Here is a 22953-nt window from a genome sequence, read left to right as displayed (position 1 = left end):
TAACAACTTATTAAATTTTCCTTTTAAAAGCCATTCCATTTCTGGTATATTCCATTCCAGCAACTAGCAAACTAGAACAGATTAAAAGTGCCACATTCTGTAGTACATTTATTAAATATCATTTTCTTCAATTAATGCAAAAAGAAGAGTCAAGACAGTCCTGAAGAAATCTAGAATGCACCATCACTTGAACAATAATGTTAAAAACACTTCTATGTCTTTATCAAATCATGACCATTTAAGCAATATTTTTAGATATGCCAAATGAATATGGAATAATTACAGCTTCCATTCCAATAGTTTCTCGATAATTGTCTTTCAAGGGTTGCCATCTTGAGTATTTACTCACCTAGATAATTTCATAACATTTCTGTGTCAATTGAGAATTGACATGAATTTGGTTACAGACACCTCTTTGGCCTTGCCTGACAGATAGGAATGACAACTTGTTGATGTTATGATATGGAATTTTCTCCCCCAAGTTTTATACAATGTTTTCCTGGAAATGTCTAGTTTTTACCCTACAAATTAAGGTTCTGAACATGGCAGGAAACCAATAGGTAAACACTAAGGGATGTAATGGGAAAATTCTGGGAGTATGGTAGATGAAGCAATGGGTGATGAAGGATTTGAGCACTGAGATATAGAGGACTGGGATGACACATATAAGTGACACATATGGTTTAATTGCCAAATGCCTTGGGCAGGGCTTTTTCTCTAGCACAGCCTCAGTATAAAGAAAATATAATGTTACAAAGAGAAATATATTGACACCATAGCACACAGTGTGACCTCATGGAAACCGATACCTTGGAGTCTTTGGAAGGTGTAGGCTACAAGGATCCATTGTTAGAAGATAGCACTCTGTCTCAGGCAGTGTGTGGTGGAGCCATTTCCCTTGAGTTTACCAAACTCTGTACTTGGCTTGTATCTGAACTAAGAATGCTCCATAAACTAAAGGAAAATGTGTGAGCAACTAACAACCTGAATGAGGGTAAAGAATGAAAGCTTGAGGTGAGTGGGCTACTAGGGGAAATGAACTGTCCATATCTTTCACTGACATTAGTAGAGGTGACTAAGCATTTTGTTCAGAACTGTCTCCTTTGGCTCACATACCTCGACTCAGAACTAGAAGCTGCTGGAATGCTCTCTGTGAATGATCCTCTAAATAGAGCTCAAGAAAGAGGTGGTAGTGAGGTCTTTCAAGAGTTTAAAGGCAAATTTATAACTCTAGAAATATCCCAAACTTCCATCCAATATAACTATGTTTCAGTTCTTCAGGGGAATGAGAAGAAATTAAAGGAAGCGTTAGCAAAATTTCACTTACTCATGTGGGAAAGCCTTTGCTGAAGAAACCAATGGGACCAGCCCACTGGGGAAAGATAAAAGCAATTAACCAAGCCATAGCTGATGAATATGAAGTTCAGAGAAAGCTGCTTATAAAACATGTGGATGTCACTGTACAGTGTTTTGGCTGGTCTGGCAGAACTAAGAGTTAAACTGAAAATCTAGCAAAGGTTTACCAGCCAAAATGCTTGGTCTTATCTCATAAAAGTGTTATTTCTATTGCCTATCTTTTGGCCACAAGACAAAACTTGTTAAAGATTTTAAGGACAAGCAATGGCTCTATTAGAGAAAAGACTACTTGTGTCATCAATAAGGTGTTGATGAGCAGAGTGCCTGACAGAGGTGGTAGACCCAACAAAATTGAACCACCAACTCCAGAGATTCCACCATGGTAGAAAAGGCAAGATGGCCCCCAGCAGCAAGCAGGAGGCTGGAGAAGAGGAAAAGGTGGTTATGAACATTCCTCTTAAAGAGGATGAGGAGATCACGATTAAGAAGGAGGGAGAGGTGGACATGGTGGCTATGACCATGCTAGTCAAGGGGGAGGAAGAAGACATAAGTATCAGGGAGGCTGGATAGATGGAGGGAGTGAGGGAGGAGGTGGCTACCAAGATGGTGACTATCAAGATTGGGGTTTCCAGCCAGGTGGCTGTCATGGTGGCCAGAGTAGTGTCGATCAAGGTATGATTATGGTGGCTTCCAAACATCTACATATACAGGAAGTGGATACCAGCATGGTGGATGCCAGAGTGGTGGATACCTGCATGGTAGATACCAGAGTGGTAGATACCAACAGGAAAATAGTTACCAAGATAGTGGGCACCATGTTGAATGAGGCAGTGATCATGGAGGGGGAGGTGGTCGTGGAGGCTGAGGTGGTCACGGGGGCCAGGGAGGAGGTTGAGGAGGGTGACAGGGCTAGAATTATTACCAAGGGATCAATTTGAACAGCAGTTCTAGCATGGAGGTTATCAGTATAAACATTTTGAATTTGGACAGGGAAGATATTATACTAATTGAAGCTACGAAACTTTACATTTTGCTAGAGCTCAAACAATGGAAATCTTAGTTTCAGAATCATGAATTCAGAGTACATTTTGAATTCATGTGAGAACACAGGGGGCAGGAAGATACCTGCTTGGTGTAAGCATTTGTAGGTCATCATTCAATTCTGTTGTGTTTTTTAAAGGTGGTTACAAAATGCTGCTTGGGAAATATATACATTTTTCCTTTGTATGAAGAATTTTTTAAAAAGGTAATAAAATTGCCTTTAATTTTTGACCAGTCAACTAGCTCCACAGTCAGAACATGCATATTTTGTTTTCTTTTTTTAACTTTTTTATTAATTAAAAAAAATTAACAAAACATTTCAATATCATTCCATTCTACATATACAATCAGTAATTCTTAATATCATCACATAGTTGCATATTCATCATTTCTTAGTACATTTGCATCGATTTAGAAAAAGAAATAAAAAGACAACAGAAAAAGAAATAAAATGATAATAGAGAAAAAAAACAATACGTACCATACCCCTTACCCCTCGCTTTCATTTACCACTATTGCAAACTGAATTTATTTTAAGATTTGTTCCCCCTATTATTTATTTTTATTCCATATGTTCTACTCTTCTGTTGATATAGTAGCTAAAAGGAGCATTAGATATAAGTTTTTCACATTTACAGAGTCTCATTGTGAAAGCTATATCATTGTTCCATCATCATCAAGAAACATGGCTACTGGAACACAGCACTACATTTTCAGGCAATTCCCTCCAGCCTCTCCACTACATCTTGAACAACAAGGTGATATCTACTAATGCATAAGAATAACCTCCAGGATAACCTCTCAACTCTGTTTGGAATCTCTCAGCCATTGACACTTTGTCTCATTTTACTCTTCCCCCTTTTGGTTGAGAAGGTTCTCTCAATTCCTTGATGTTAATTCTCAGCTCATTCTAGGGTTTTTCTCAGTCCCTTGATGCTGAGTCTCAGCTCATTCCAGGATCTTTGTCCCACGTTGCCAGGAAGGTCCACACCCCTGGGAGTCATGTCCCATGCAGAGAGGGGGACGGTGGTAAGACTGCTCATCACATTGGCTGGAGAGAGAGGCCACATCTGAGCAACAAAAGAGGCTCTCTTGGGGGTGACTCTTAGGCCTAAATTTTAAATAGACTTGACCTATCCTTTGTGGGGTTAAGTTTCATGTGAACAAACCCCAAGACTGGGGGCTCAGCCTATAGCTTTGGTTGTCCACACTGCTTGTGAGGATATCAAAAATTCGACTTGGCGAAGTTGAATTTCTCCCCACTCTCACCATTCCCTGAAGGGGGCTTGCAAATACTTTTCCACTCACTGATCAAATCATTCTGGGATTCATCGGGGGATCACTCTGGACAAACCAACAAAATCTCATGTGCTACCTGAGATTCCAAGTACTTATGACATTCAATCAAACTATCTACATGAGTTATATTAGGAAATGCTCTAATCAAAATCTAAATTTTGTAACAAATAGACACTTTTTGCTTTAGTGTCACACATAAGGTGACATTTTAAACTATTAATTATCATCTATTTTCAGCACCCTGCAGTAATGACATTCCTTTGTTCTTCCTCATGCCAAAACATTTTAAAAATTTGTACATTGTACAGTTCACTATTATTATGCACTCTAGGCATTCTTAGATTATACCATCCCAATCTTTGACATCTATCTTTCTTTCTGATTTCATTTATGTCCCCATAATGTTTTCTTTAATGCATACTTTTTGAAGAAACTGCTGGAATAATTTGTTTTCATCTTTTCAGTATGCAGTTTTGAAAATGCAGATTCTCCTAGATCTTTTTAGATATTCAACTAGGAAATTTTCCCCATAGTATTAACCCATTTATACATGTGTTGCTTAAAATATTCTAATGGCTTTTCTTCAAGCATAGTTTTGCCCCTGATGGCTTTTGTTATTTAGAGAGGTTATGCCGCATTTGCTTCATGATAGACCTTGTAGGTCAGTTCCTATTAAATGAGCTCTTCTGTGGAGAGCATATGCTGTAGTCCTGTCTTTGGATGGAATACTGGAGCATGCACTCAACTCTGAAAATCTTGAAAACAACTAAAATCTGTAAAGATCATAAAAACAAACTAAATTGTAAACCTATATAGTACATGTAGGCATCTAGTAAAGTATTGCAATGCAAACTGACCTGCATCTATTCAAAACAAGTTCCACTTTCAACCTTATTTTTGCTTGAAATTCCTAGAGAAATAGAAAATTGAAATTTGCTTTAACCGTGAGTTGAAACTGCTGGCTCAGCAAATATAAGTTAGTTTGCTTTGGGCAGGAGACTTTTTCTGTAATGGAAGAAATGTTCTACCAAGTAAAAAGATACATTTTTGCTTAGTGCATGAGACCCTTTATTACTGCTGCAGAAAACAATAGCCTAGATGCAATGATGTTTTACATCCAATGATGTCTTACATCCTCCTTTACTGAAATCCACATGATGCTTCTTGCTGGGTTTTGTACGTAAGTATTGTCAAACTATGAAAGAAAATGACGAGAGGTATATTTTGTGTGGAAGGTGAGCAATAAAGTAAACATATCAAAGACAACCACTTGGAAAGCCGTAAGAGACAATACATATCATCTAGTGTCAGCACACATCAGTCTCAGCATGGCCACTTGTTCACAATAGGTCTGGAAGATGATCTGGTTGGGGAAGAAGAGTGATCAGAAAAACACAACAAAGGAAGCTCATGCAAAGCAGCTCTTAGCAGCTTGGCTGTCAATGACTGAGAAAAATGGCATTGTATAATGGGATGCAGATGGCTAAATCTAGTACCCAGAGAACACATGAAGACCTCTGACTGGAAAAAGTATGTATGAAACAGACGTGGCCAAGGCAGGCATGGTAGTTGAATTGATAAAATGTTCATCCTAGCTTGTTGTAGCTATAACCTCCACTATGAAACCATCAAGGTCATGAAACACCTGGATTCATAATGCAGGGTACAAGGAAGAAGAGTGCTATTTCTCACCACAGCCACAAGCATAGTTGGCATAGAACAGGAAACAGATTCAGAAATGAGAATCCTCACACTCTAGCCTTCCAAGCATGATGAAGGAAACAGTAGGTGATTAGAAGAGGGCCCCAAGGGGCGGGCCGCGGTGGCTCAGCGGGCAAGAGTGCTTGCCTGCCATGCCGGAGGACCTCGGTTCGATTCCCGGCCCCAGCCCATGTAAAAAACAAACAAACAAACAAAATATAATAAAACAAGAAAATGTTTAAAGATGTTTCCCTTTCTTCCTTCTCTCTGTCTTTCCTTCCCTTCCTCCCTCTCTCTTTAAAAAAAAAAAAAAAAAAAGAAGAGGGCCCCAAATATAGTACCATGGCATGACTACTACACTGGATTTGGGGGAAAGCACTCACTGTCTGAAAAGTCAAACAAAATAATAAATAATATTTTTGAGGAAGGTGGAAATTATGAGAGTAAGTGATTAGAAAATTATCAGTACGAGAAAGCACTTATCATATGTTAATAAATACACCTAATTTTCCTAATAAAATTGGTCCATATCCACTTTAACCTCATCCCGATGATAATGTTTATACATCAGAGATCCAGATTTCTAGAATGAAAATAAACATTTTAAATATTCAATCTCCAAATGAAAATGAGACACTTTAATGTTATTATTAATCTTTGTACTCCTTTGTTCATGTGTCAACAGCATCTAAAGAAATTACTTTTTCATTCTGCCTGTGGGTAGGTCCACTCACTATTCTCTTTTTGTACATTTAATAAAAAGAAATCGGAATAACTTTAAAAAATTATGGGGTGGGTGGGAAGGAGGTAGTGAGGGAGGAGAGAATAGAGGGAGAGAGCACTAAATCTGTTAGAATTATGCCCTTCCTTCTCCTTGTGCTCTATATAATTCTTTACACATCCTGAAAATGTTTCTAAGATTTCTGCTTTCTTGATCTGGAGAAATCTACCTGTCAGAGTTTCCTCTGTCTTCTCTGAACTCAGCTTTCCTCTAAGAGTACCAACAGGACAAGTACCCTCTCTGAATTTATCCAGCATTCCTGGGTTAAAAAACACAGTAGGGATTCCCGTGCCCATATTTTATTCTGCAGTCTCATTTCTCCCCATTGCCACTTTGCTGTTCCTCCTGATTCTTCCTTCATTGTCTTGGCAAATGCTGATTCCTCATTGGAATGTCTTTCCATTTTTCTGTTTGATGTAGTAAAACGACCCAAAGACACAGATTAATCATCACAATCATCACCTCATTGGCAATATTTTTCTTGATTCCAGATGGAATTGCCATCCCTCATTTGTACTCTTGCATTTACTGCATTTTTCAAGTCTCTCCAGACTAGATAAAGCAGAGTTCAACTTTGGGATCAGTTTCAACCACATACCCAGCATGTGTCTAACCTGTTGCAAGTTTTAGCAAATTCTTGCTGCTTTTCAGTGAAGTATTCTAGGTGTTCTGAGCAACCTGCCAATCAAATGTTGTATCTGCAAAGCACAAAAAAGCAAAGTGCAATAAAACAAGGAATGCCTGTAGGCAAATGACAATATTTAATTGTATGTGGCATCATCTGGTTTCACATAAACCAATGTTTGAATGTTTTCCTGTTTTTATTTTTTATAATTAGTGATTTTATTAATCTATTTGTACATGTCTTTCTCCCCTCAAATTCTATTTCTATAGAGATTCCCAGATGGTGACAAATAAATGTACTTTTATCCGTATTGACACAAATTTTTCTTAAATAATTTTATGCAAACTTCTATATGTGCCTACTGTATAAAAATAACTATTTTTTACCTTAATCATATGTGGAAGATGAGGTTTTAAAAAATACTTACTAATTTGATAGATGAATATATTTTTCTATTCTTTTCTGAAGAAGAACATAGGTCAACTAAGTTTTTATTATCAATCACTTCCCTCTTCATTAGAGCATCTGGGCAACTGACTTCTCTTGTTCTGCAACTGCTCCTCTTGCTTGAGAAAGGTTGCCAACATCTAGGGTACTCGCTTAGAGATGTGAATTTATATTAATAAACGATGCTTTTGCAAACATTCCACATTAATGTCCCGGATGGTAGGGTGATTAGAGGGGTGGTGATGCTGTGACTCTTGGCTCAGGTGTCTTTTCCACAGCAACCCAGTATAACCCTGTTCCGGATCTGTTTGGTTCTTACTCCGTAGATGATAGGGTTGAGCATGGGGGGTACCAGTAGATAGACATTAGCAAACATGATGTGTACCACTTGGGGCACATGATGGCCAAAGCGGTGGGTGAGGAAAGTAAAGAGGGCTGGGATATAAAAAGCTAAGATAACACAGATATGGGAAGCACATGTGCCAAAAGCCTTGAGCCGGGCTTCACCTGAAGGCAACTGCAGCACAGCTCTTAAAATCATGACATAGGATAAACTGATGACAATCATATCGAACCCAACCACTGAGAAGGCCACAAAGAGCCCATACCCACGATTTACTCTAGTATCAGCACACACCAGCTTCAGCACAGCCATGTGCTCACAGTACGACTGAGGAATGATCTGACTCTGGCAGAAGGGCATTCTGGAGACCATGAAGCAGAAGGGGCTGACCCACAGCACCCCTCTTAGCATCACAACCGCCCCCAGTGTGGCCACGACAGGTGTCATGAGGATACTTGAGTGGCGCAGTGGGAAGCAGATAGCCACGTAGCGGTCCAAGGCCATGGCCATGAGCACCCCAGACTCCACAGAAGAGAAGGCATGGATGAAGAACACCTGGATGAGACAGGCATGGTATTCAATCTCGTGGGCATGAAACCAGAGGATGGCCAGCATTTTAGGTTGGGTGGAGGAGGAGAGGACCAGGTCAGTGACAGCCAGCATGGCCAGAAAGAGGTACATGGGCTCATGGAGGGTGTGGTCAGTTCGGATTATGTGAAGGAGAGTGATATTGCCCAGTACAGCCACAACATACATGGCACAGAATGGAAAGGCAATCCAGAACTGGGAAATCTCTAGTCCCGGGATTCCAAGCAGAATAAAGGACATAGGATGAGAAGAGCTGTTCCCAGAGGTGAGCATTATGGGTTGGCAAATTTGTTTTCTGTTGGAGATGTAGTACTCCCTGTAGGTGATAATAAGGAAAGCAATCATTTATTATTAATTAGATGTCTTTTGTTAGGGTAATAGGGTAATGTGGCAATCCATTTTAATGATAAACTGGAATGATTTCAATGTTTGTAATACAATTTTTCAATATGAATTAATGCTAACCATTGTGCTTTATTAATTTTCATGTTATTGAAATATGAACAGAACATACAATTTACAATTTAGTTTTTAAGAATCAATTTTTTTCTAGAAAGACAATCTGTAAAATGAAACTATGTGACAAATAACATCATATGTCATAATGATACTTGCCCTTTTATACTTTAATATAAAGTGATCTGTTCAATGTTTTCCCATAGGTCCTTCTTTTCACCCTTCTGTTTAGGCTGTTTACATGTTCAACTTTGCAGGGTATAAGCAGGTTTTGAAAACACTGGATTAAATGCCCATTGCAATTATGCAGTAATGTTGAGTTAGCCTAGATTCTATGAGAGATTACTGCAAAGGTTTAACTCTAAGATACTGACTCACCAATTGTGTAAATAATTAGACCTATTCTTTTTTTGTTTTTTGTTTTTTTGGCTTGTGCAGGCTCCAGGAATCGAACCTGCGTCTCTGGCACAGCAGATGAGAATTCTGCCACTGAGCCTTCACACCCCCCGACCTAGTCTTTTTTTTTTTTTTTTTTTTTTTTAAATAATTTTTTATTAATTAAAAAGAAATTACAAGAAAGAAACACAAACATCCATAATATATGCTCATTCCATTCTACATATATAATCAGTAATTCACAATATCATCACATAGTTGCATATTCATCATCATGATAATTTCTGAGAACATTTGCATCAATTCAGAAAAAGAAATAAAAAGGCAACAGAAAAATAAAACAAAAACAGAAAAAGAAAAAAAATTTTTACATACCATATTCCTTATCCCTCCCTTTCATTGATCGCTAGTATTTCAAACTGAATTTATTTTAACATTTTTTCCTCTATTATTTATTTATTTTTTTCCTGAATCTACTATGTGCTTTTATTTTTTTATCCAATTTAAAAAATTTTTTTTTAATTAATCAAAAAAAAGAAAAGAAATTAACACGACATTTAGAAATCATTCCATTCTACACATGCACTCAGTAATTCTTAGTATCATCACATAGATGTATGATCATCATTTCTTAGTACATTTGCATCAATTTAGGAAAAGAACTAGCAAAACAGCAGAAAAAGATATAGAATGTTAATATAGAGAAGAGAATTAAAATAATAATACTAATAAAATATATATATATAAAAAGGAAAAAGAAAAAAAACAAAAACAGAAGATACATACAAACAAACAAACAAACAAAAAACCATATTTCAGGTGCAGCTTCATTCAGTGTTCCAACATAGTTACATTACACTTAGGTATTATTGTGCTGTCCATTTTTGAGTTTTTGTATCTAGTCCTGTTGCACAGTCTGTATCCCTTCAGCTCCAATTACCCGTTATCTTACCCTGTTTCTAACTCCTGCTGGTCTCTGTTACCAATGATATATTCCAAGCTGATTCTCGAATGTCGGTTCACATCAGTGGGACCATACAATATTTGTCCTTTAGTTTTGGGCTAGACTCACTCAGCATAATGTTCTCTAGGTCCATCCATGTTATTACATGCTTCATAAGTTTAGTCTGTCTTAAAGCTGCATAATATTCCATTGTAGGTATACGCCACAGTTTGTTTAGCCACTCGTCTGTTGATGGACACTTTGGCTGTTTCCATCTCTTTGCAGTTGTAGATAATGCTGCTATAAACACTGGTGTGCAAATGTCCGTCTGTGTCTTTGCCCTTAAGTCCTTTGAGTAGATACCTAGTAGTGGTATTGCTGGGTCGTAATCCATTCTGCCATTCTATGTCTTTTGATTGGGAAATTCAGTCCATTACCTTTTAGTGTTATTACTGTTTGGATAATATTTTCCTCTACCATTTTGGCTTCTGTATTATATATATCATATCTGATTTTCCTTCTTTCTACACTTTACTCCATACCTCTCTCTTCTGTCTTTTCGTATCTGACTCTAGTGCTCCCTTTAGTATTTCTTGCAGAGCTGGTCTCTTGGTCACAAATTCTCTCAGTGACTTTTTGTCTATAAATGTTTTAATTTCTCCTTCATTTTTGAAGGACAATTTTGCTGGATATAGAAGCCTTGGTTGGAAGTTTTTCTCTTTTAGTAATTTAAATATATCATCCCACTGTCTTCTAGCTTCCATGGTTTCTGCTGAGAAATCTACACATAGTCTTATTGGGTTTCCCTTGTATGTGACGGATTGTTTTTCTCTTGCTGCTTTCAAGATCCTCTCTTTCTCTTTGACCTCTGACATTCTAACTAGTAAGTGTCTTGGAGAACGCCTATTTGGGTCTATTCTCTTTGGGGTGCGCTGCACTTCTTGGATCTGTAAATTTAGGTCTTTCATAAGAGTTGGGAAATTTTCAGTGATAATTTCTTCCATTAGTTTTTCTCCTCCTTTTCCCTTCTCTTCTCCTTCTGGGACACCCACAACACGTATATTTGTGCGCTTCATATTGTCATTCAGTTCCCTGATCCCCTGCTCAAGTTTTCCCATTCTTTTCCCTATAGTTTCTGTTTCTTTTTGGAATTCAGATGTTCCATCCTCCAGTTCACTAATTGTAGCTTCTGTCTCTTTAGATCTACCATTGTAGGTATCCATTGTTTTTTCCATTTTTTCTTCTTTGTCCTTCACTCCCATAAGTTCTGTGATTTGTTTTTTCAGATTTTCTATTTCTTCTTTTTGTTCAGCCCATGTCTTCTTCATGTCCTCCCTCAATTTATTGATTTGGTTTTTGAAGAAGTTTTCCATTTCTGTTCGTATATTCAGCATTAGTTGTCTCAGCTCCTGTATCTTATTTGAACTATTGGTTTGTTCCTTTGACTGGGCCATATCTTTAATTTTCCGAGCGTCATCCATTATTTTCTGCTGGTGTCTGGGCATTTGATCAGATTTCCCTGGGTGTGGGACCCGGCTGGTTGAAAGGTTTTTCTGTGAAGTCTCTGGGCTGTTTTTCTTTTCCTGCCCGGTAGGTGGCACTCGTGGCGCTCGTCTGTCTGCGGGGCCCACCAGTAAAAGATGCTGTGGCTCCTTTAACTGGCCAGTCCGAATCTTGCAGTCAGCCCGGGAAACCGCGCGTGGAGGGGGTGGATCGCCGGCCGCCGTGGCTTGGGGGACTCCGGTCCAAATTGCCCAGCTGGCCCGAGATGCCAAGCTTGGTGGGAGGGCCCCACTATCCAACGTTCCCACTCAGACCGGGGAGCCACGTGCGTGGAGGGGACCCCAGTCGCCAGCCGCCCTGGCCGGGAAAACGCGTGCCCCTTGGATATCTCACCGCAGCGGATTCTCCCTGCCCCTTCAGCCGTTCCAGAATAGGGTACGCTGTCTTTTTGGTCTCTGTTGTGGCTCCGGGAGCTGTTTCGTATTGTTTCTGTTTCTTTAGTTGCTTTTCTGGAGGAGGAGCTAAGACCCGCGCGTCTTACTAAGCCGCCATCTTCTCCGGAAGTCAGACCGACCTAGTCTTTTTAATGTGAAGCACCTTAAAGATCTCAGGGATTCAACAAAAATTTTGTGTAAAAGAGTCTTAGTCTCCTTTGCAGCTGGCCATTTCCATTATTGTAGGACAAAAACAGACACAGACAATACATAAATGCATGAACATGACCAAGTTCCAGTGAAACTTATTAGGCTTGAAGTTGGATTTAATTATAGCTATATCATTTTCCAACTCCTGTCCTTGATGATAAATTTAAAGAGGTCAACCCCAAATCCTGCACTTTCTCCAAACATCTTTATGCTTGTCATGAGCAGGCGCTCAATAGACATTTGCTAAAGGAATTAACAAACATATGGCTTTATTCAGTGGCAATGGATCTAATAGATGATGAACTGTAAGTTAACCAATAGTTAACATATGGGCAGACCTTCTCTCATCACTTTGTTTTCAAGCCTATGAGACAACTGTACCCACTTCTCCTACTAGAGGTTTCCCTGCTGGCCAGTGAATCACTTTGGGAATGTTCCTCTGTCCCCTACTTGCATGACAGGGACTGACCCCTGTGTCTGATCCCCTTGTGACAATGACCCCTCTCAGGGTTGATGGCATCACAGTTCACATGGGTCCTACCAGCATCTTTCCATTAATTAATCTCAGTTGTTCTGTGCCTTTGCTAGAAAGCTTTTAGTTCTTACTTCCTCCAGATAAGAAACATCTAGAAAGGAATAGAAACCTTTCAAATCCCCTTTACCAAATCAACTCTGGTGACAGACATATGTTTCATTTAACCAGACCCAATAGTTCCAAAAGAAGTTTTTCAAGATTCCAACTAGACCTACCTTCCTCTTTTTGGTTCATAATGATCCTAATGCTATGAGAGAAACGAGGCCTAGAACTTCTCAGTCTTGCTGTAAACCAGAGGCTTTTTCCACAGTACCATTCCACCTGGAAAATATTTTTAGTATTATTTCAAACAAATACTAACATCGAGGTTATGGAGAAAATTCAAGAACATACATTATCTGGATACTAGGTATCTGTTGTATCCCGTCCATCTAGGCTGGTCCTACCAAAGTGTCTCAAATACTCTGTATGACCCAGTCTTCCTTTCTACCTGCCTTTTGCCCTTGTATCCCCTCCACTTGTGGCACCGGGGCACCAGGGCACCAGGTTAACACACTGAGACCATCATCATTCCTGTATTAGACACTGGTAGACTTAAAATTTCTCAAAGCCTATAATAATCGCTGCTTAGTTCTGGATGGCATAACCATTTTTCTTGATGCATCACTACAAGATTTTAAAAAATGTATTGATTTTAACTACCATAGAACCTCTGTATCCTCATTTTACAATGAGAAAAGTAATCTTAGAGTAGTTAAATGACTGGGCTAAGGTACATGATAAGTTAGTGCCATTGTGCAGGACTCCACAGCCAGTGTTCGCAGTGGTACACTCTGCTCCCTCTGCTGGAGAGTGTTTGGACTCCCACCCTGGCTGGGTAGAGCAGAGGTGGTTGCCTTATATGATGAAGTCAGATAAGAAGGTGAGTTGCAGATGTATATACTACATCAGAGACAGACATTTGAACTCAGACCTGCCTCTTGATTATGTGTTCCTCTCCTTCACTGGACTGCATGCCTCTAAAATAATCATGGGATGAATCCTTGGTATTTCTGGGGAAGTACTGTTTTCCCTGGGTTGATAACTTTATCTACTTCTGCCCAAGAATATTAAAGGGAGACTCATCTGTTATTTCTGCTTTTAGAGGTTGTGATTCTTCTCCAAACCAGGTTCAGTTAACCATATTCTGCAACTCCCTTCAAAACCAGTCTTTCCTACCCCCTCTGTCTGTACCACCATGTCTCCTATGTCCATTTCACAGGCAGAGCTCCTTCATGTCAGAGATTCCTCAATGTAATCATCCATGCCACCTGCTCTGACTTTCTGTTCTCAGAGTTTTTCTCTTGAGTGGATAATATAGAAGCAGTGCTAACTTGGGACTAAACTCTGAAGAGAAAGATGGGAACTCTTGAGAGGTGCCCTTTCCTCTCTCTGCTCTTTCTCCTGTTGCCCATGAACTCTGGGTAGTTCACTCCCAGAAATCATCTACTCTTTTCCTCTCACACCCATATGAACCCAATAGGGATGGGCAGAGGTAAGGTTACCAGACACATGTGGTAGACTGAGTGTTAACTCATTTTTGATCATTTATGTTCAGTGGGAAGTTTTCTGCAGCCTTACTGGGGGAAAGCACAACTTGCTTTTGGGTTGAGTTATGGAGATGTATATTCCCCATGGACTAGGAAATGGAAGAACAGGGTAATTTCTCTTTTGACTAACGACTCCTTCCTCCTCACTGCTACTAAACATGTTATTTGACATTTGTGCTGACCAGAACTCTTGTAAGTATGGTGAATACTGAGCACTGAAATTTTATAATAACCTTTTCAAAATTATGGCTAGATTTATCACATGCTGAAGTTCAGATCTATTTTTCGGTACCTCAAAATAAAAGGTAACTTGTGGGAACTCATGATAGCTTTTGGTACATAAAATATGGTAATAAAAACTATGTTTTCACAGTGAGTGGAGCTCAGCTTTGATCTGTGAGCTATGAGTTTGAATCCAGCAGTGGTATTCACAGGCTCTGCTGGGCTTTGACTATAGCACCTGCCATGTAGACATAGTGATGCCCATCAGTTCAGTCCTGTAGTTCAAGCCAGAGAAAGGATAAAGGATAAGATGGACTGAGATCTTGCTGAGGCATAGCTTCTCAGAAACTTAGTTTCCGGTGTCTTACTGTGGGGTACTTAACACTAAGGCATATAGCAATAACAGTGGAGCAGAGCAGATTTCAGATCCCAGCTCTTTTGGGCAGGGCTGATGTAGGGAGGGTGGCTTCCTACCTTTCTAGGATGTCCCAGGAGGCACAAGGGGAACAGTAGATCTTCTCCCCATCTCAGGCTGAAGCACAGTCACCAAGGATCTCCAGGCCTGGAAACCCTAGTGAGTTGTACTATTCTGCACAGTGCCTTCCCTGCTTTTTCAGTTCCCTGCAGCATCTGAGTCCTGCTGCTCCACAGCAAGGGTATAGAGGCCTGGGAAAACTCACTTGTGACCTCTGTTCCGTCTCTGACCAATTGAGGCATGACCATAAGCAGCTCTCAATGCTCCTGGGATTCAGCCTTTGACAGAGATCCCAGCTTGGCCCGTTTAAAAGGCTGGATGTGGCCTTTTACTTCCCCCAGGCATTAATTTTCTCCTGCCTCCTGAGCCCCACAGCCTCACATTGGCACAGCTTTCCTCTGAGATTGCAGACTGAAGCTGGAAGCATTAACACCTAACTTTCCTCTCTCCTCTGTATATACAAATAGAAAGGCAGGTAATTTGAATGAACAGGTGAGAATGTGTGCTTTGGGACACTGCAGGAGTGTGAGTTTATCTGTATGTATGAATATTTCATCATGTACAATTGAAGGTATATTTTGTAAAATGTGTAAATGCGTTGCTGTGTCAAAGGTGTTGATATGTGTATATGAGAGGTATATTGCTGTGTGTATATACATATATATAAGAACCTGGGTTTAATAGTGAGTGTGTATATGTGTGTTTAAGCATGTGCATATATACAAATATTAGTAATCATTTGCTGGCTAAACGATTATATTGAGCATTTTTCTCAGTATCTAGCTATCATATACACAAGGAGTGTGTATCTGATGAGGATGTCGAGAACTTACTGGTGCCTCAGTGTGTGCTGAGGGGCCTCTGGCTCTGGAAGTCTCCAATTCTGGAGGGTGGTTATCTGGAGTCAGAAAAGAGCTTCCAGATGGTGGTATGGCCACAGCCATTTTTGAAATTCTGAGTCTGAAAGGAAGACTCTCTTCACTCCGTCTGAACAGTCAGAGCCTTCTTAGAGCTTCCTCTTTCCTTTCTCTCAATTTCTATATAGGGCCCTGTTGTACTCTGTTATTTATTTTCTCTCCTCACTCCCGAGTGTATGAGATCAAGGGAAGATTTGAGAAAGAAAAATTTACAAACAGCCAGAAAAGATTTATTTGAAAAGAGTGAAAAATCAGTCAAATTTGAGAGGCTATGCCTCGGAAAAAAAAATACAAAACCTAACATGTATTTAAAGGAAAAAAATTAACATTAAAAGCTACCAAGTTTACTAGGACTCCATGAATCTGTCCATGGCAGATTGTGGTTTTCACCTCCACAAAAGTCATGACACCTTCACACTTCAGCATGAGAAAAGTTAGGGATACAATTTATTTTTAGGGACTCTAGGTTTATAAGAAACAGTCAATATTTATTATTTTCCTGGTCAGCAGCTCACACTGAAAATAAGGGTTTATTTTTGGTTACAAAGTATTTCTCTGTGTCCATTTTTTTTTTATCTGTGGTGTGTGACATGTTCAGTATATTTGAAACAGAACAAAGGGTCATTTCATTTTTTCCAATGAGTCTTTCCTCCCCAAACAGAATATGACTTCTAGAGGAAGATCTGAATATCCCCATCTCTCTCCTCTCTCCTCCAGAGTCCCAAAGGCCAGGGTGGCCCCCAAGAAGTATGAAACTCAGGGTCTGGGGGAAGTTGCTTGTCAGGTCAATCATATCATATTTCAAGCTTTTCAAGGAGTCTTGATGAATCCTTAAAGTAGGAAAGTCAATTCTTCCTCATTGACCCTCTTACAGGCCCCTCCTTTTAGTGTCTTTCAAAAGCTGGTACCTCTGGAGGATGCATCAAGAACTTGGGCAAATAACTCACAGCCCTGCTCTGAACCCTCTTTTCCGTTAAGAAGTACAAAGACTTCGGTGCAGTATTGAGACAGTTAAGGTTGGTGTCATTAGCATGTAGCTACACCAATCCGAGAGTTACTTTCCGTGAGTTGTGAGGACAGGGTCAGCAAAGGATGTTTGGAAAGGAAGTTTTGATTGAAGAGAAGGTTATTGAGGATATTGACATGGGAGTCCCATCAAACTGCCATATACCATATATCTTGACAACTGTTGACATTTTCTCAACAGTACCTCAGCCAGTTACCCACAAGGGTGGCCTGGACCATGCAGCAGCTCAGAGCTGCTCAGTCTGAATTCCTGAGTTATCTCAGTAAGTGCAACTTCCAATGTTCCTTGTTCTTTAACTCCTTCTACACATGTCCTTCCATAATATCAAGTACTCTAACCCATCTCTGTTTATCCACAATCTTTTTTTTTCTTTTTTTTTTTACTTGTAGTCCTTTTCTATGAAACCTAGTCCTAGTGGTCCATTATTTCAACCACACTCATGTCTATAACCTCAACAACAATTTTTCCATCAAAGCTACCTTCCAAAGCAAACTTTTCTGCAGCTTCCCCTGAACCACTGAACAACTGCTAAAAACAATAATGCAAACTCTCAGATTGGTGCTACTGCAACTTTAAAACACCTGAACTCACCTGCACTTTCAAAACATCCCCAAAATAGTTTCATATTTTCCTCTCCTTGATTGTGCAGGGACATGATGATAGAAAACTATAAAAGCTGACTTCTCTGGTAAGTATTGTTCATACTGATTTCTCTAAGCTATGTTAAAGATGTTTTATGGTTTTCTCTATCTCCTTAAGAAGTGAAGCAGAACTTCTAACAATGGCTTTGAAGATCAAACCACCTCCTCATTGACTTATGGAAGAGCAAATAAGGGTTTCACTTGATTCAATTCTTACTCACCTAATAAGAAGGTCTCCTCATGACTTTCTACATCATCTCTTTACAACAATCAACTAAGGAAATCAAATCTGTTTAGAGGGGGAAATTTGTGTCCATGCTGTTCTTGAACAGAGTCAGGATCCAGAGAATTTCAGGGAGAGCCTTGCTGATGCCAACATTGTAGAAGGCTTAGATGCTGCACAGAGTCAAGAATAAATGTATGTAAACATACTCAACATTATTAACCATTAGCGAAATGATAATTCAAACCATTTTGAGTAACCAATGCAAACACACTAGAAAAACTAGACTTGAAGATACTGACAACAGTGAGTGATGACAAGAATGTGGTGCATTTGGAGCTCTCATAGTTTGTGGAAAATATAAATAGGACAGCCACATCAGGAATCACTTGGCATTTTCTCATAAAGAGAAGCATATCTTCGACCAATAAATTCCACTTCTAACTATATTTGTTTAATGAAATGTATATTAATACACAGTCCCACAAAAAAGTGCAGAAAGTTGACAGCAGTTGTATTCACAGCAGTCCAACAGTGAAAAGAATCCTAATATCTGCTGATAAAATAATGGTCAAACAAAATTTGCTACATTTAGATGATGGAGTTCTACTCAGCAAGAAAAATAAAGAATGACAAACTGACAAACAAAAGTAACTATAGAAGGAGAATTGTGGAATTTTAAAGTATCACAGGTAAAAAGGAGAGAAAAGGTGACCCAACAAGGAAGATTAGTTTTAGTCTTGAGATTTATCCAATAGTTACTACATGCCAGGTTATGTTTAAGGATTTTAAACCACATAGTTATTTATTCTGTACAAACAGCCCAATGAGCTGGGCACCGACACCATCATATTTGGCAGGGACAGAAACCAAGACTCGGAGTGATGAAGTTTTTACAGCATAGACCTATAGAACCAGAATTTCTCTCTGGTTGGCAATAGAGATGATAGGACTATAGTCATAAACACTACATTAAATTAAATCTTAAAAATTTTGAAAGAAAATTATTTAAAACCTGTATTTATCTATTACAGTCATTCTACCAATCATACCAAGTGTATGAGCAAAATAAAGGGAGTTTATCATAAAATTCACCCTTTTATTTTTTTTTATTTTTCCCCCTATTATTTATCTTTATTCCATATGTTCTACTCATCTGTTGACAAGGTAGATAAAAGGAGTGTCAGAAACAAGGTTTTCACAATCACACAGTCACATTATGAAAGCTGTCATTGTTCAATCATCCTCAAGAAACATTGCTACTGGAACACAGCTCTACATTTTCAGGCCATTCCCTCCATCCTCTCCATTACATCTTGAATAACAAGGTGATATCTACTTAATGTGCAAGAATAACTTCCAGGATAACCTCTCAACTCTGTTTGGAATCTCTCAGCCATTGACACTTTGTCTCATTTCACTCTTCCTCCTTTTAGTTGAGAAGGTTTTCTCAATCCCTTGATGCTGAGTCTCAGTTCATTCTAGGATTTCTGTCCCACATTGCCAGGAAGGTCCACACCCCTGGGAGTCATGTCCCATGTAGACAGGGGGAGGGTCGTGAGTTTACTTGTTGTGTTGGTTGGAGAGAGAGGCCACATCTGAGCAACAAAAGAGGCTCTCTTGGGGGTGACTCTTAGGCCTAAATTTTAAGTAGACTTGACCTATCCTTTGTGGGGTTAAGTTTCATATGAACAAACCCCAAGACTGGGGACTCAGCCTATAGCTTTGGTTGTCCACACTGCTTGTGAGAATATCAAGAATTCAACTTGGGGAAGTTGAATTTCTCCCCATTCTCACCATTCCCTGAAGGAGACTTTGCAAATACTTTTCCACTCAGTGATTGAATCACTCTGGGATTCATCGGGGCATCACTCTGGATAAACCAACAAAATCTCATGTGCTACCTAAGATTCCAAGTACTTATTACATTCAATCAAACTATCTACATGAGTTATATTAGGAAATGCTCTAGTCAAAATCTAAATTTTGTATCAAATAAACATTTTTTGCTTTAGTCACACATAAGGTGAGATTTTAAAATATTAATTGCCATCTATTTTCAGCACACTGCAGTAATGACATTCCTTTGTTCTTCCTCATGCAAAAACATTTTTTAAATTTGTACATTTAGTCACTATTATTATACACTCTAAGCATTCCTAGATTATACCATCTCAGTCTTTAACGTCTATCTTTCTTTCTGATTTCATTTATGCCTGCAGCCCTCCTCCTCTATCATTCTCACATGCAGCTTCATTCAGTGTTTTAACATAATTGTATTACAGTTAGGTGGTATTGTGCTGTCCATTTCTGAGTTTTTATATTCAGTCATGTTGCACAATCTGTATCCCTTCAGCTCCAATTACCCAATATCTTATTCTATTTCTATCTCCTGGTGGTCTCTGTTACCAAATAAATATTCCAAGTTTGTTCACTAATGTCAGTTCATATCAGTGAGACCATACAGTATTTGTCCTTTAGGTTTTGGATAGTCTCACTCAGCATAATGTCCTCAAGGTCCATCCATGCTGTTACATGCTTCACAGCTTTATTCTGTCTTAAAGCTGCATAAGATTCCATCGTATGTATATACCACAGTTTGTTTAGCCACTCGTCTGTTGATGGACATTTTGACTGTTTCCATCTCTTTGCAATTGTAAATAATGCTGCTATAAACATTGGTGTGCAAATGTCTGTTTGTGTTTTTGCCCTTATGTCCTTTAAGTAGATACCTAGCAATGGTATTCCTGGGTCATATGGCAATTCTATATTCAGCTTTTTGAGGAACTGCCAAACTGCCTTCCACAGTGGTTGCACCATTTGACATTCCCACCAACAGTGAATAAGTGTGCCTCTTTCTCCACATCCTCTCCAGCACTTGTCATTTTCTGTTTTGTTGATAATGGCCATTCTGGTGGGTGTGAGATGGTATCTCATTGTGGTTTTGATTTGCATTTCTCTAATGGCCAGGGAAGTTGAGCATCTCTTCATGTGCTTTTTGGCCATTTGTATTTCCTCTTCTGAGAAGTGTCTGTTCAAGTTTTTTTCCCATTTTATAATTGGATTGGTTGTCTTTTTGTTGAGTTGAAAAATCTCTTTATAAATTCTGGATACTAGACCTTTATCTGATATGTCATTTCCAAATGTTGTCTCCCATTGTGTAGGCTGTCTTATTACTTTCTTGATGAAGTTCTTTGATGCAAAAAAGTGTTCAATTTTGGGGAGTTCCCATTTATTTATTTCTTCCTTCAGTGCTCTTGCTTTGGGTGTATGGTCTATAAAACCACCTCCAAGTATAAGATTTATAAGATATTTCCCTACATTTTCTTCTAACAGTCTTGTGGTCTTAGGTCTCATGTTTAAGTCTTTGATTCATTTTGAGTTAATTTTTGTATAGGGTGTGAGATATGGGTCCTCTTTCATTCTTTTGCATATGGATATACTCTTATATGTCATTTGAAGTGTTAGTTTCTTCTTTTGACCAGGTCATATCTTCAGTTTTCCTATGAATAGTTATATTTTGTTGGCATCTAAGCATTTGATTTCATTAATTAGTTTATTTTAGAGATTGTTTTCTGTCTTTTACTTAGGGTTGTCTTGTTGGTTGGATTTGGTTATCTGTTCTTTGGCTTTCCATTCAACTTATTCTAGACCTCTAGAATAGGTCCTGTTTAACTGAACTGAATTTTTCAGTTCTTGTTTTTCTGTTTCTTGCCCTGCCTATACTGAGTTTTTTTTCAGATGGATCTCCTCAGATATTATTGACCCCAGTCATATTTTCCCAGACCACACAGGCCCGCGTCTCATGATGAGAGAGTTGTTGGTATCAAGTTTCCTTGAGAGTGAAACCAAACAGGTTGTCAGACTTTCCTATGAAACCTCTAGTCTCTGTGCTTTCTTATCCTGCCCAGTGTATGTCTCTTATGAGCCTGCAGCTCCCTATTTGTATAAAGTGATGTGGTGCCTTTAATTTCAGCACCCTATCCCTGCCAGGATCATAGTGCAGACCCAGGCAAATGCCTTACCAGTAAATCTAGAGTAGTTGCTACTTCTTGCTCACTAGGTCCAATCAACATGATATCGTCAATATAATGGACCATTGTGATGTCCTGTAGGAAGGAGAAACAATCAAGCTCCCTACGGACAAGATTATGAAATAGGGCTGGTGAGTTTATATACTCCTGAGATAGGATAGTGAAAGGATATTGCTGACATTGCCACCTGAAAGCAAATTGTTTCTGGTGGTCCTTATTAACATCTATTGAGAAGAAAGTGTTTGCCAGATCAACAGCTGCATGCCAGGTACCAGGGGACGTATTGATTTGCTCAAGCAATGATACCACATCTAGAACAGCAACCGCAATTGAAATTAACACCTGATTAAGCTTATGATAATCTACTGTTATCCTTCAAGATCAATCTGTTTTCTGCACAGGCCAAGTAGGACAGTTGAACGGGGATGTGGTGGGAATCACCACCCCTTCATACTTCAAGTCCTCAAGAGTGGCAGTAATCTCTGCAACCCCTCCAGGGATCCGGTATTGCTTCTGATTTACTATTTTGCTAGGTAGGGGCAGTTCTAGTGGCCTTTGCTTGGCCTTTCCCACCATAATAGCCCTCACACAATGAGTTAGAGAGCCAATGTGAGAATTCTGCCAGTTGCTCAATATGTGTATTTCAATTATGCATTCTGGACCTGGGGAAATAACTACCAAATGGGTCCAGGGGTCCACTGGACCTACTGTGAGATGGACCTGAGCTAAAATTCCATCAATTACCTGACCACTATAAGCCCCCATTTTGACTGGTGGACCAGAATGATGTTTTGGGCCCCTGGAATTAATGTCACTTCTGAACCAGTGTCTAATAATCCCCAAAATATCTGATCACTTCCTTTTCCCAATATACAGTTACCCTGGTAAAGGCCATTGGTCTCTTTGGGGAAGGTTTGGAAGAAGATTAACAGTACAAATTTGTGGCAATGTAACAGGGTCCTACCCAAAGGGACCTGGCCACCCCTCATTCATGGGGTTTTGGGTATATAAACTGTCTCAAGTCTGGAAATTGATTAGGGGACTGTGGCTCTCTGCTTTTGTGATTCAAGTTAGATCTCTGTTCACTTGACCTAGGACTCTTGTTAATTCAGGTCACACAAGAATTTAGTAGATTGCTCATTTCTTGTACTTCTAGGTACCTCATGA

The 22953-nt window shown here is 39.2% G+C and overlaps 1 protein-coding gene and 1 pseudogene across 1 annotated transcript; one reads left to right on the top strand and one right to left on the bottom strand.

Moving 5' to 3' along the window:
* Positions 1-1358: 1358 nt before the first annotated feature.
* LOC143643531 (protein FAM98A pseudogene) lies at positions 1359-2367 on the top strand (annotated as a pseudogene).
* A 5142-nt stretch (positions 2368-7509) lies between these two features.
* Positions 7510-12963, bottom strand: LOC143643530 (olfactory receptor 52R1-like). Its single transcript, XM_077112148.1, has 2 exons — positions 12874-12963; positions 7510-8497 (listed from the first exon to the last, which is right to left on the bottom strand). Exon 2 carries the CDS (start codon positions 8452-8454, stop codon positions 7510-7512), a length of 945 nt encoding a protein of 314 aa, XP_076968263.1. The 5' UTR covers positions 8455-8497; positions 12874-12963.
* Positions 12964-22953: the final 9990 nt, after the last annotated feature.

The sequence above is a fragment of the Tamandua tetradactyla genome, chromosome 8 (genome assembly GCF_023851605.1).
Source record: "Tamandua tetradactyla isolate mTamTet1 chromosome 8, mTamTet1.pri, whole genome shotgun sequence".
Classification (NCBI taxonomy): Eukaryota; Metazoa; Chordata; class Mammalia; order Pilosa; family Myrmecophagidae; genus Tamandua; species Tamandua tetradactyla.
This window is presented reverse-complemented; position numbering and strand designations above follow the sequence as displayed.

Excerpts from the sequence above, each read along its gene's own strand:
- LOC143643530 (XM_077112148.1), bottom strand. The coding sequence starts at position 8,454 with ATGCTCACCTCTGGGAACAGCTCTTCTCATCCTATGTCCTTTATTCTG.